This window comes from Ammodytes marinus, assembly GCF_949987685.1.
Source record: "Ammodytes marinus genome assembly, chromosome: 9".
NCBI classification, from domain to species: Eukaryota; Metazoa; Chordata; class Actinopteri; order Uranoscopiformes; family Ammodytidae; genus Ammodytes; species Ammodytes marinus.
Genome location: NC_137213.1, coordinates 20,925,012 through 20,938,850, shown reverse-complemented (window position 1 = coordinate 20,938,850; position 13,839 = coordinate 20,925,012). Strand labels below are relative to the sequence as shown.

The following is a 13,839-nucleotide window of genomic DNA, read 5'->3' as shown; positions in this document are numbered from 1 at the left end:
GTGCTGTTGAATTAAACAGTTTGTTTACATAAAAGAAAATCAAAACAAGTTGACGACATGATACATGAAGGAGGCTTTATTCCTCTGACCTCATTGAAAGATTTAGTACAAAAGAGCTTAAGGACTGTACACGGGTTAAATTCATTCTTTTAGCAAAGTGTTTACTTAAAATACTATTTCCATTACCCAGCCATGGTAACTCTTAAACCAAACAAAAAAATAAAAACTCAAATATTTACAGAATACATGCAAAGAGTGCTGTACCTCAGACACCACTGAGTTAATACATTATATCATAGTGTCAGGACGGCCGTTACCAGAATCATCACAATCATAAAAAGTACAATAAATACAAACAGAAATTTGTTTGTGTATTGAAAAATACACAGGCAGTGAAATGAAATTTGTAGGAGTACAGACAAACGACGAACAAGATTTTTTTTAAAAAAGCACTTTTGTCCCTGATAGTTTGTTGGTGCAACTTGAGCGAAACAAGTCCATGTTGAATTTGAGATTTTTCCATACTGTATTCTACATAGGGTGCTGACAGTGCTTTTTGTGTTCAAATGGACAAATGTAAGGAGACCCAAGGCTTTCTGACCCAACCCACTGGACAATCACAACGCTGTCCACACATTCATGACATTAAAACAAAACAACCTGACTGTCTCTTTAGTGCTTAGTTCAGTTGGAGCTGGGCCTGGCAGTAGTGTTTGCTGCAGAAGGCAGGGTGACACGTTGTTCGTCCATTCGCTTGGCCTGAGAGCGCATGATGAGGCTGAAGAAGTCCTCGTCTGGAACGGTTGGCCCTCGGACCGGAGGAGGAGGGGGGGCACAGCGCTGGTCGTCCAAACGGGAACCCTGGTAGAGTTAAGAGCAAGGAGGAGACTGTCAGTTTGAGATGTGCTTAGCGACATTATATTACAGGAAAAAGTATGATTAATCTTATGGGGTACCTGGCATTTGACAAGCATATCGAAGAAGTCGTCGTCAGGCTCAGCATTGTCGACATTGGCCATCAGGTGGCTGAGCACGACCTGGTTGCTGTTTTGATTGAGCCTGAGGCCAGGCAGGCTCCCCCCAACCACCGCCGACTCATCTAACCGTCGACCTTGGGCACCCGAGACATTGGCAGACTCTGATGCAGCTGCAGGGTTTAAAAAGAATCAGTCAAGTGCCAGGAGGTTACTTGTTGGTAATTGTTGCCTTGTTTCCACTGAGTGATACGGTACGGTTCGGTACGATAAGGCATGCAATTATTTCCGCTTCCACTGTCAAAAGTTGGGAAGGGTACCAAAATAAGCGCACCATGCCGTACCTATTTTGGTCACCCTTTCGTTAGGGTACTGAACTTTCCCAAGAAGCTGGAGCTACGCACTGCAGTCCGCTGATAGGTCGACAGAATAGTAATTTCCGTGCAATAGATAAACCGCCATTTATTCTCTGAATGTTGTGTTTTGAGAAGAAATTTGGCATGCAGCTCAATGCCTACTGGGTTGCGTTCTTCCTCTTTGTTGAATTTATTGGTGGGCTACACAGTTTTTTTGCTTTTACGATGTCACAATAGTTACGTAGCTGCCACGAAAAATGCATAGACTGTTTAAAAGGGCCAGTGCAGTTCATCAACCAAGTACAAAGAAGGGGTTCTGTCGGCAGTGGAAACATAAGCCAGATCTAGGGTTACCTTTCCGTACCAAACCATAACATACCAAACCGAACTGTTCTGCTCAGTTGAAAGAGGCATTTGGAGTTTGAACCCATGTACTTACATTTCCTGACGGCTCTAGGAGGCGACTCAGGGCCGCTGTTAATTGATAAGCTGCTGCCCTTGTCCTGTATTGAACAGCGTTGGTCATCCATACGGTTGCTCTGGAAACGGCTCAGCAGGTCAAAGAAGCCCTCGTCTCCGAGCATGTCAGGACTGAGACGCTAATTAAGCACAGAAACACAAACATCAAAAAAAGAGCCAAAACTGTACAGGCCTAGTTTGATGACAGCTGGAGGTGACTATAAAAAGGTCCTGGCATGTGTGTGTGGTTATCAGCTGAGTGCACCCTGCTCTGTGTACCTTCTGTGGTCCCTGTGTGGGTGTCTGGCTGCTGTCCAGGGTGTTGCTGGTGTCCTGCAGGACTTTACTGGAGCTGCCCGTCTTGTACTTCTTCCCACGCAGACGGCTGACAAAGAACAGCTTGGAGGAGCTCTTAGCCAGGGAGGGTTTGGACTGTTTGGTCAGTATGTCACTGGTCCACTTCTGCCCCTTCAACACACACACACACACACACACACACACACACACACACACACACACACACACACACACACACACACACACACACACACACACACACACACACACACACACACACACACACACACACACACACACACACACACACACACACACAGTTTCCAAACAGCAGAAGGAAATGAGGAGGAAAGAGGATGCGATAGAACATTCAATTAGCTATGGTCAAAACTTGAAAAGGATCTGGTTTAAGCAGCAAAGCGTCACACCAGCTTTGTTTAGTTCTGTTGAAACGAACCCTGGAGCGTTGAAGCCCTTGGTGCGGTTAATTTAGGTTGGTTTGACTGAACCGAACCATCTGATAAACAAAATGTATCCGCTCTCAACTGATGCACACCAAAGAAGCGGACTATTAGGTGTGAACACAACCTTAAAAGGGAGCGGTGAAAGAACACAATGTGGGAAAGTAGATTGTGGACTTTGTGTGACAGGAGAGTTCTTACTAGGGATGGGACGATCCACTTTTTTTAGTTCCGATCCGATTCCGATACCTGGGGTTTGGATATCGGCCGATACCGATACTGACCGATACGATATCATAATTGTTATACATTTTTTCGTTGGTGGTGATGTTATGTATTAGGCTAGGAAGGCTTAAGCAATTCTAATTTAAAAGAGCAATAAATATACACAAATGCATATAGGTTTATCTTAAAGGCAGAAATCCTTCTCAATGATCACTTCTGCCCCACTAGAATATGTGGTGGTCTGTTTGTCTAAACAGTCTTTCTCTCTCTGGCTGTATTTTACATAGTAGAATTTGTCACAAGCCTCTCCACTTCCTTGACTTGGATTAGCTTTGGTTAGCTCACTGGCTAACAAACTGATATGTACTGTATGTCAAATTATAAAGTGATGTCCTCTCTCCCTCCACCGAACGTCGGCGCATGTTCGCTCTTACATAGCAAAAAAAAAAAAAAAAAAAAAAAAAAATTATATAAAAAAAAAAAAAAAAAAATCGGATTTTAATATCGGAGCTGTCAGTCCGATATCCGATACGCAGATTTCGGCCATATCGGACCCGATACCGATACTGGATCGGATCGGCCCCATCCCTAGTTCTTACATGGATCTTGTCTGGGGTGAGTTTCATCAGTTCCAGGTTCTCCATGCTGTGTCTTCTGCTCATCCTGGGCCTCGCTCCTAAAATACATCAAAACCATGTGAACACCTGTTATACCAACCACACATCTAAGAAATGATTAGCGAGTACGGATTATTACTTGACCAACATACCATGCAGGTTGTAGTCTACTTCTTTATTCTCTGACAGAGTGGAGCTATTTGTGCTGTAACTCAGACCCAGAACCGTCTGGAGATCAGACACATTCATACGAGCCGTCAGCTCCCCGCTCCTGTCTCCAGTCTAGGGAAAAACAAAAACACACACACACACATAATGGGAGGTTTATTTTACTACTGAAGGATTTCTATAACTGCTTTTTTTTTAAAGTAAGACTGAATAACTATGAGGGAGAAGGCTAGCCTAGGACAAAACAAAACTGCAAAGTAAAATGTGCACTGCTTTACATTACGTACCTCTTTGCAGATCTCCAGGTGTTTCTCAGCAAAGTGCATGGCTTGGTCATGATTCCCCAGTGCAGTGTAAGCATTTCCAAGACTCCAGCATGCACGGCCCTCCCCAATCCTGCATCAAAAACACAATAAGATACACGTATAAAGGCAAAGTTAACATATAAGAATATTTAACATGAATTCTTCTTTCTTTTAGTGAATGTGCATGTGTGTGTACCTGTCATTGAGGTCCTGGGCTATAATGAGATGTTTGAGGTGGTAGTCTATGGCTCGCTCATAATCCTGGAGAAGTGTGTAGGTGTTGCCCAGACTGTAGCAGGCCTGAGCCTCCACAGCTCGATCCTTCAACTGCCTCGCCAGCTGCAGCGTCCTCCTGAAAAAAACACAAACACGCTGGTTCAAAAACGCCGCAGAGGGGCCTCAGTATTTGCCTCCTACATGCTAACAGGCCTACTTTCTCAGAGAAGGCAGTCTGTGAACAGCATAATATCAGACACAATAGTGCCTCAAATGTTAATTTTTTATTGTATACACTTGTAAGAGACGTTTTTAAGAACCCCATGGAAACATTAGTTATGCTTGGTGCTCTTTAAAGTGCAAAATCCAGAATACATTTTATATATGCAGTGCAATCTCTTTAGATTAGTCATAAAAAAGCCATTTTATATTTCTTATTGTGCCACCCGTGTAAAGAAAAATTAAAGGTTGCCATGACAAAACCTATCCAGTATACTGTGACATAATATTTTAAATGTATGCATGCCCTCTCATACTTACAGATGTGATAATAGAAATAAATAAATAATTGATTTGATTTATAGGATGCTGCTTACTTATAATGCTCAGCTGCAACTTCAAACTCCCCCAAAAAGATAAAGGCGTTCCCCAAGTTGCAGTAAGCCCTTCTCTCTGCCGAGCGGTCGCCAAACTCCTTAGCTATGTGCAAGCGCTGTTTAGAATAAAAGGAGAAAAAAAAACTAATGACAATACAATATACAGAAACAATATTTTATCATTTCTGATAGAACAACTGTAATCAGACAAGTAAGTTGTAAGTACGTCACATGTATAATGCATGGAGTGTAGACTTTAATAATGAAAGGGTCTTCAGTGTTACACCACACCTGTTCGTGAGAGGCTACAGCTTTGCGAAAGTTTCCTAACAAGTAGTGTGTGTTGCCGAGGTTTCCATAGGTTCGACCCTGAGCTGCACGATCCCCGAGCTCCTTCACTATCGCCAGGTTTTCCCTGAAAATACACATTCAGTCAAATGCAATATGATTGGATTATTAAAGAAAGGCATTTCTATCATTGAGAAGTCACACACACATATTATTCACAAGCAAGATCCTGTCCAGTCACTTACTCATAGTACTCAGCCGCCTTCCTCAGTGCCATCATCACCTCCTCTGGGAAATCTCCAGGCTCAGCTCCGCTCCAACAGATACCTTTGCCTTTGGCATGGTACACGTTGCCAAAGTTATACAGAGCTCGCGCCTGACCCACCTAACATGAATCCAGGAAGAAAAAGCCAGTGCTGAAGGTTAATGTCTTCTGAATACCCCCTACACAACAGAATATTCCACTGTATACATTACCATTAACATCCTGCTCACCTTGTCATTAATGTCTCTTGCTATGTCCAAATGCCTCTGACAGCAAACCACAGCCTCTTCAAACCGCCCCAGCACCTTTAATGTGTTGCCAAGGTTTCCACTGGCTTTGGCTTCACCAAGCAGGTCGCCAATCGTCCTACGCAAAACATATTATGTTAATTAATAAAAAGGGCTCCTCCACATTTTCCAGACTCAAAATTCCAGACTTCTCTGTAGATTGTTCAGTCCATATTTGGCACCTGGATACAAACAGTTAGAGGCTTATCACTAGCCTATATAAATAAATGGTCGGTTCGGTAAACAAATATTTTTCCACACTTTTCATACTTATCCAAACTTGTTAATTACTAAAATTAAATTCCATACTTTCCCCTACTTTTCCATACTGCATAGGAACCCTGAATAAATACAGTAATGATCGTCCGCAGTGAATGTGTTCTTGTGCGGGTCCTACCTGGTCAAAGTGAGGTCATGCCGGTGGAACTCCAGGGCCTTAGCGTAGTCGTGCAGATGGAAGTAGGCATTGCCCAGCTGGCTGTAGATGGCACTGAGCACCTGCAGGTCCTCTGTGCCTACCTGGATGGCAGCTTCAAAGAAGGAGACTCCTGCCCTGTAGTCGCCCACCTTACAGAGCCGCTCGCCCTCCAACGCCAGCTCCAGACATGACACCTCCATCCTACAGCAGACACAAGTGAAGTCGGTTTGTCCCGTGTCTAACAAGGATCTGGCCTGCCAATGAAATGGCAGAACAGAACCGAAGAGTCTACGATCCAAAGACAATAATGAAGAACTTGTGGCTAAGTAGGTCTTCTCTGGCCGAAAACTACAGCCAACTGAGTGCACTCTCACAAAAACTTTGTTTTTCTGAGCAAAGGCTTTCAACTGTGGCTGTTGTTTAGCTACTTCCTTCAACCTTCATAGAACAATGGCTCACACTGGGGTTTGTTTGTTATGGTTGATTTCACATCCTTTAAACACGCCTCAGAATGTAAGGTGGGTCTCTTTTCCAGTAAATTACAGCAAAGAGTATGTTAAAAGGCAATGTTAAAGTGAGCCAATTAATGTTGTCTCTTTTTAGAAGATTTGCTAGTTTAAATATATGTTGCATTAAAAAGATCCACACTGAGGGTTCTCTATGTTTTCCCCCATGGTTTTAGCCCATTAAAGGTGAAGTCAGCAAATCTGGAGAACGTTTGTTGTCAAAATCAGTAAATATTTACCAGGAAAAAAATCAGATTAATACGTTAATACACAGCCTAGGCTTTGTAGACAGGCATGTTGCTAGCTAGTAGATACAGTGGGCCTCCTTTGTTAAGATAATTGTTAATGTGTACACAACAATTGAGTTGATTCTTCAAACTTCTTTCATTCTCCTTCTTTTAAATAAAAAAACAATTAAATTCACATAATCCTGAATGCCAAAAATACAGTCTGTCAAAGGAATGTTTTCTTTCTTCGTAAATACATATCGGTCAAAATATGAAAACTTAGTATATTATTTTTTAACATGCTGTTTACAGTGGATCCTTTTATTTAAAACAATAGACCGACCGAGTCCTGGGAGTTACTAATGAAGTTAATCTCAGGTGTTTTAAAGGCCTGGTGAAAGAAGTGTGGGACAATGGCTGGTGGTTTATCTGCACATGGATTATCTTTAGAGTGATCATCCGCATAGTTATGCAAAGCAAAAACTGTCTGCCAAGCCCTTTTTTTTTCTTCAGGAAATTGTTGTTCATAAGTGCACTGCTACACACAAAGTCTATTCAGTTTGTTTATCTCAAGCTTTCCTCTTGAACCCACCCAAGGTTTTGTCTGAAAGCTCTCAAAAAGTGTACCAGAAACACAACAACAAAGACATAATGTAATCTAGATTATTCATTGTGAAGGAACAGATTACAATAGCCCATGGAGTGCTATTGAAATGACACAAAGTAGCTTGTTCAATCATCCTGCTGGGCTATCATTTGTGAACAAAGAAAAACATGGTGCTCTGAATCGTCGATATAGCTCATGTTATCAGCAGTGTAAGAAGAAGAGCCTACTCTACCTTTACTACCAAGTGCATACTTTTAAAACACTGTAGCAAACACTTGCCTACCTGCTCGTTTTTCGTGTTTTACAGCAACAACAGCAGCACATGAAACATCTGAGAGGCATCTACCGAGGTTTTCCACTAGACAAACACCCAGGATCTTCTGTGGTTGATGCATGGAGAGAGCTACTCAACCCAATTTAGTAGTTAATAGAAGATGATCAAGAAAAAAAGGTCTAAAAAAAAAAACAGCATTCCCTTTCTGTGGTCGCAAAACCATTGGTCATCTGACATAATAGAGATGTTTAAGCTTTGGGGAAACCTTAAAGGAGACCCATTGTGGTGTTGTCACAGTATTTACCTCCAAAGATTGGCAGCAAGGAAACTGCTCAATCAGCATTTTGGAAGCTAATCTGCTTGTCCTTCTTTAAAGCTCTCTCTCTTCTGACCTGGTCGCCTGCGATTACTGCTGTGGAGTGTTCGCTGGACAGATTAAATCGCTGGCAAGTGTTAAGTAGCTTTATTAGACGTGTCGGACACAAGCAGACTCTGTATTGTGTGGTCTAATTGAATTAAGTCATTGACGATAACCATCTTGACAGTAGTATCTATCAGGACAAAACAGATCCTCCCACAATGCATACGCCTGCTCTATCCAAATGAGTTGGATATGCCGAAAAAACTAAACAAAGCAAGCTATGATGAATTTTTCAGAGCTTGTTAAATATTGAAACTGTGCGTAGCTGGTCTACCCGTGTTTGGAAGGAAACACCTGTTGGTATGTAGGGACAGCTGGCTGATAGCTTTTTGGTCAACTCAGCTGCCTTTGGTCAACAAGCTCACAGAATGCCCTGTGAAAAAGGCCTCCCACTTAATGTAATCAGACCCCAATTTTTAATTCCATTGTGTACATAATACCATAATATCCTTATCAAGTTAATATATATTAAAACAATTGCAACTTAATAGATTTTTCTTCTTTCAACAAACAATCAATAATTAAAGGAAGTCTATTCTAAAATAATAACAGAGAGCAAAACATTTTCAAAAGGAGCTAGGCAATCTACTCTACAACCGTACCTTAGTTGAGGCTGAAAAGATTCCTACCTGTATCGGACATGACAGGACTGCTCCTCAGATAGCGCGCTAACCGCTGAGACACTGGTATCCATTGATGTGCATAATATGAGGGAAAATCCCAGTCTTGCTCCCGAAAAAAATGGTTATGTTTAAAAACAAGAGCAACAAAAAAGGTTTAAAAAGAAAAAAAGTTTGCTTGAGGATGCAAACCATAAAAAAAGTCGCCCAACGTGGTCAAGTCTGCAACTGTCTCTCTGCTGAATGTTGACAGGGGAAGGTGACCCCCACAAGTGTTAAACAAAAAAAGAGCTGCAGAGTCCTGAGCGCCAGTCCGCACGGCCGCTTTCATATACTGTGTTTTTTTGCGTCAGTGCCACTCAATCTGGTCAGCTGCCCTCTGTGAAGAGAACACAAGATGCTGTATGTGAAGCCTCATTCTGGCCACATGGTGCCATGGCAACACCAACCAAACAGCAGCGAGCAGAAGAGGGGCAGGCAAGACGTGAGAGAGTGGAGCGAGAATGAATTGGAGGGGGTCATGCTGTGACTCAATTCATTCCGGCTTGGAGATGTAGTGTGTGTGTGCTCTAAAGAGTTGCTACAAGGTGAGCAAGCTATGAATGTCACAGGTAATCTATGTAAGCAGAGATAGCAGGAAAATCATTTATAGAGGATTTGAATGCAAATCAGAAGAAGCCACTGAAAATAAAGAGAAACCAGCAACCTGTCGCATGATTTGTCGAGACAAAAGAAACTAAATTAAAATGGGAGCTCTGAGCTTATACAGCAAAGGAAAAACCAGCGATAAGCAAGCTGCATGGATAAGATAGACTGCACCAAGTAAAGACCAGAACTAACCATTACCTCATTTCTCCATGAGGTCATACTCTCCACACCCATTTGTCCCCCCCAAGTTTAACCCACTGGGCCCCCCACATACACACACAAAATGGGGAATGGGAGGGACAAGCTTTTGCAAACATGGCTCATTTCTAATTTCTAATGTTGTATAAAGCAACAAAGACATGGCAAACAAAAAATGTGTGTGTATTTGAAAACTTTCCAGACAGTTTAAACGTGTTGCACTGGCACACTGTATTTTACTTTATTGATTTGTCTTTGTGTCAGGTACTCTTTTACTGTAATGGTCAGGTTCTGACAGATGAAATATGACAATAAGTCATGTTTCGTTGTAAATGACTACTAACTACCATGTTATTTACAGAGCAGCAATCTTAAAGTTTCCTGCCCTACTTTACATGAAGGCCACTCAACGGTGTGCTAAATTTCCTTATTACACATTCCGTTCCATATTTCTTCAAAGTCAAAATATTGTCAGCTATGTATAATGTATGCAGCCCCAGTTCAAATTTCTTAGAAGAAGCTTTTATCTAAATAAGAACTGCAATAACTTAACAAAAACAGCAGAAGTGGACGTTTAAAGTTCATATGCTGAGTATGTGTGTCTTAATCAACCAGTCTGAAATAGAGAAAAAGAACTACATCCAGGAACCCATGTCCTCACCCGGCTTGTTGTGCCTGCTGCTGCTTCGTGAATGAGAACAGTTAGAACACAAATAAAGCCCACAGCGGCTCTGGGACTCTGTACAGTACGTGTTCGTGCACATTATTATATAATCACCCATTAATGTGTGCCGGTGTTCGCCCAGCCTTTTTCCACCATTGTATGCCAACTGGGTGTGTTAAAGAGAGACTTTTTTCTTCTCACAAAGCTACAGTGAGCTTGAACAAGGGTTTAGCAGAAAGAACTTGAGGATTCCCGACTACACTATATGGCACATAAAAGGAAACAACAGGTGGCTTTTTAATGACATGTTCACAGGAGGCAATCACTGATTCTTTGAGTCACAAACAGGACATGACTTCATCTTAAACACACATAAGATATGATCTATTCACTTTGTGCTTTAAGCCTATTCATGCACTGAAATGACTACTGCCACTGAAACACAATCTTAATTTAGAAACACCATTCAGCATCACACCATGAGCCAGCAGAAGCCTGCACCAAAACAAAACAAAGAAACAAGTAAGCAGTGGGATACTGACCGGTAAGCCTTCCTCACAGGAATAGGATATCTGGAAAGCCTGTAAGGAAAATAGTTCGGATAAATAACTCTACATCACAACAAACTGTTTTTTTCAATGCAATATTATGATTATTTGGAACATTTGTGTATTTTTCCTTGCACGGTTCTAAACACTATGATACAGATTTGATCAGAACAATAATCTTACATTTAATACTTGGGTATTCAGTATTCCACACAACCTACACACTCAAGTTACCAGTGTTTTGGGGTACACCTTCCAAAACTAGGTGCACTGCAAACTATAAATCAGTCATAGCTAATTACACTCAATGAGGGAAGGCTTAATTAGAAGAAAAAGCTTCCCATTATAGTGTTTTGCATCTCAACAGCTTTTCAAACTACAGCTTTCAAAATGACCATAAATAAATTAATACAATTTAAAAAAAAATAACAAAAAAAAAATATCTTACTATTTCTTTCAGGTCTGTTGCATTACCTTTGAACCTTTTTGCTGTATGTTTTGTACCTCAAAAAGTGGCAACTGAGTGTATATGCCATGCACTAAAGGTTTGTGTGAGATTGTTATGACATTGTTGTGTACAAATATAGAAAAAATAAGACTGTGTGTGTATGTGTACGCCTCTATAATCATGTATTAGGCCTACTTATCTAGCATATTATTTAATTGTTACAGCAAATATAATGTGGAAATAAATCGGTATGGAAGTGACAATGCTCATGTTAGACCTATACAATCAAGCAATCTCTCCAATTATTTAAAACACTTGTTCCATATTCATATGGTACAGGAAATGGTTGTGTTTACCATAAAATAATTCACATTGGCGTAAACAAACACGACACTATTGATTGTCTGTCTGAGTTCCGAGTGACTGATCAGGAACGGTAAGATTAATCTCTGCTAGACACGGACACATCCCAGTGACAGTCAGCTCCATTTAAACTGACGTTACTTAAGCCTCATGAAAGAAGCCTGGAAAGACCTGCATATTATATGAGTATAGATAACGATGGGTACTACTGTGAGAAGTGTAGCTAAGCCACAACCTCCCGGCACTGAATTTGCCCCTCTCCGGTTACAGTATCAGTTCCAGCCAAAGATCAGCTAGTTAGCATGTTAGCCTCTAAACTTACGTTAGACGATCCAGTTCGAACAATGGTGACTTCTTCTCTTCTTTACTTTTTCACAAGCATAAAAACAACGGTCCGTTTAAAAAAGAAAAACGGACTTGTCTAAGTTTGGGGAAAACTGTACTTTATCCAGTCTAACACTACATTGTCATACATAGAAAAACTTCGATTTAACTTCGATGGGAAAGAAGAGACGCTCGCTGTGTGGTTGTACACTGGCGTATTGTATTTTTGCCAAGTAGCCAATGAGAGGGCGACATTCAAAGATAGCCACGCCCCTCAAAACAGCCATTGGACAAATATATTTGAATAAAAAAGGGATGACGTATTGTTACCTCTCAGCTGTCAGACTCAGAACCTGGTACAATAAAAAAGTAAGCCTGCCTGTGTTCTGACATTTTCTGCTCCCTCGTCAGATTTTGCTACCTATCAGAAAATGCTACCCTACGTCATGGTAGCGTATAGACAATTACCTCATCAAATGATGCATCCACTACAGAATCACGTTATTTTACACCACTACTCACCCTATGTAGGCCTACACACAGTGTAGCCTACACTGTAGGAATATGGGGAGCATATTTTGATGCTGTTAGTGTTTAATAGCCTATATCAAATTATGCAACCCTATCAGAAAATGCTACCTCACGTAATTGGTAGCGTATTTGATCTGTAGACCTATTAACTATCAAATAATGCTCCCACTACAGAATCACGTTACTTACAACACCACTACTCACCCCATGTAGCATACACTGAAAGCTGTATATTTTTATGCTACTTTATAACGTTATTATAGATTTAGTAGGGTATAATGTGAGATCAATTGTCTCTATCAAATAATGCTCCCACTACAGAATCACGTTATTTTACACCACTACCTATGTACACCCCCCTCCCACCACCACCACCGGCGAAAACTTTCTCCACTCCGAGTCTGGTAAAGTTAACACATAGAAAAGCCTATCATTTTATTTCTATATTCAGCAGCAAAGCCAGTGTCTACATGCTCACAGGTCAAAAGGCACAATTTAAACATATGTGTAGCATAATTACGCAGTTAAAAACATGTTTTGAAGAAAATACTCGGTAGCAAAAAAAGGTAGCAGAATCTGACGGCTGCTCACGCAGGATTGTTATTTTCGGAATGCGCATGCGCAGAACCACTACGGAGCAAAATCTGACGGGTAGCAGAAAATGTCAAGTCACCTGCCCATAGACGTGCCTGCCTATCGCATTCTGGGGTTTTCATTGTAGAGCATTTTGACACCCTTTTGCTTGAAAAAAAAGTGAACACAAATTAACTCTTCCAAGGGAAGTAGGGCTAGAAAGTCCCCTTCCTCGGACGTCTTAAACCATAATAAACGCGTCAAGCATTTTACTTAAAATGCGTAAAGTACCGAGAGGTATCGACGTGTTGAGTGACTTCTTCAGCAGTCTTTTTGGGGGAACGGGGGAGGTTAGGTATCACCGCCGTTACCTGGCAACCACTCACCGCCCGTGCAGCTGCCACCCCCGGCGAGAAGGGTCTGGCTGCAGCCTGTAGGACATGGACATCCACATCCAACTGCGACGTCACTCTCTTGCCACGCCCTCTTCGCTGTTAGATTCAACGGCGCGCGCCTCCCGCCGTTAGTTCATTCATTCACTTGACAGACTTGACACCGTTATAATACGAACAATGGAGGTAAGAACAACTTATATTAAATCAGACACATAACTGTACATTAAACCTAGTCTTTTTTCAAGTATGGTATGTTAAGAAAATAAACGTTGTAAACAACCTTACTTTGGTTCACTTGGCTCTAGTGCTAGCCCATGTACACTTAAAGAAAGTGCTAGCCTATCATGCTAGGTTTTCATCAGTTTGTCAGTTGGTTGTACCACTGCTATTTTTATCCCTACCAGGCGGTGGAAAGTTATATAAAATATTATTAAAAAATGTTGTAATGACTTATAACCCAAATGGTAAATCAAATGTCTGAATCGTTAGAAATAAAGCCGATCTTTGTAAGTTGTTTTTCCTAAAGACTACATTACCCAAGTACCTTAGCGGTGTTTTTT

The 13,839-nt window shown here is 41.3% G+C and overlaps 1 protein-coding gene across 3 annotated transcripts; it reads right to left on the bottom strand.

Moving 5' to 3' along the window:
* Positions 1–67: 67 nt before the first annotated feature.
* On the bottom strand, positions 68–11,944 carry gpsm2 (G protein signaling modulator 2). Of its 3 annotated transcripts, none has more exons than XM_080034640.1 (16): positions 11,779–11,944; positions 10,640–10,678; positions 8,597–8,966; positions 5,912–6,133; positions 5,458–5,593; positions 5,208–5,347; positions 4,966–5,089; positions 4,675–4,790; positions 4,059–4,214; positions 3,845–3,953; positions 3,542–3,671; positions 3,372–3,448; positions 2,069–2,257; positions 1,770–1,929; positions 957–1,147; positions 68–861 (listed from the first exon to the last, which is right to left on the bottom strand). In XM_080034640.1, the coding sequence occupies exons 3-16, from the start codon at positions 8,659–8,661 to the stop codon at positions 685–687; spliced, it is 1,992 nt and encodes a 663-aa protein (XP_079890766.1). In that variant the 5' UTR covers positions 8,662–8,966; positions 10,640–10,678; positions 11,779–11,944; the 3' UTR covers positions 68–684. The 3 variants fall into 3 exon arrangements, with proteins under 3 accessions (XP_079890766.1, XP_079890767.1, XP_079890768.1); XM_080034641.1 differs by having other exon boundaries at positions 2,069–2,251; XM_080034642.1 differs by lacking the exon at positions 8,597–8,966.
* Positions 11,945–13,839: the final 1,895 nt, after the last annotated feature.

What these genes read in the sequence shown, in the direction of transcription:
- gpsm2 (XM_080034640.1), bottom strand. Translation starts at nt 8,661, where the DNA reads ATGGATACCAGTGTCTCAGCGGTTAGCGCGCTATCTGAGGAGCAGTCC. An exon ending in CATGACCTCACTTTGACCAG is followed by an intron (nt 5,594 to 5,911) that starts GTAGGACCCGCA and finishes TGTTTTGCGTAG; the next exon opens with GACGATTGGCGACCTGCTTG. An exon ending in GCCCAGGACCTCAATGACAG is followed by an intron (nt 3,954 to 4,058) that starts GTACACACACAT and finishes TTTTTGATGCAG; the next exon opens with GATTGGGGAGGGCCGTGCAT.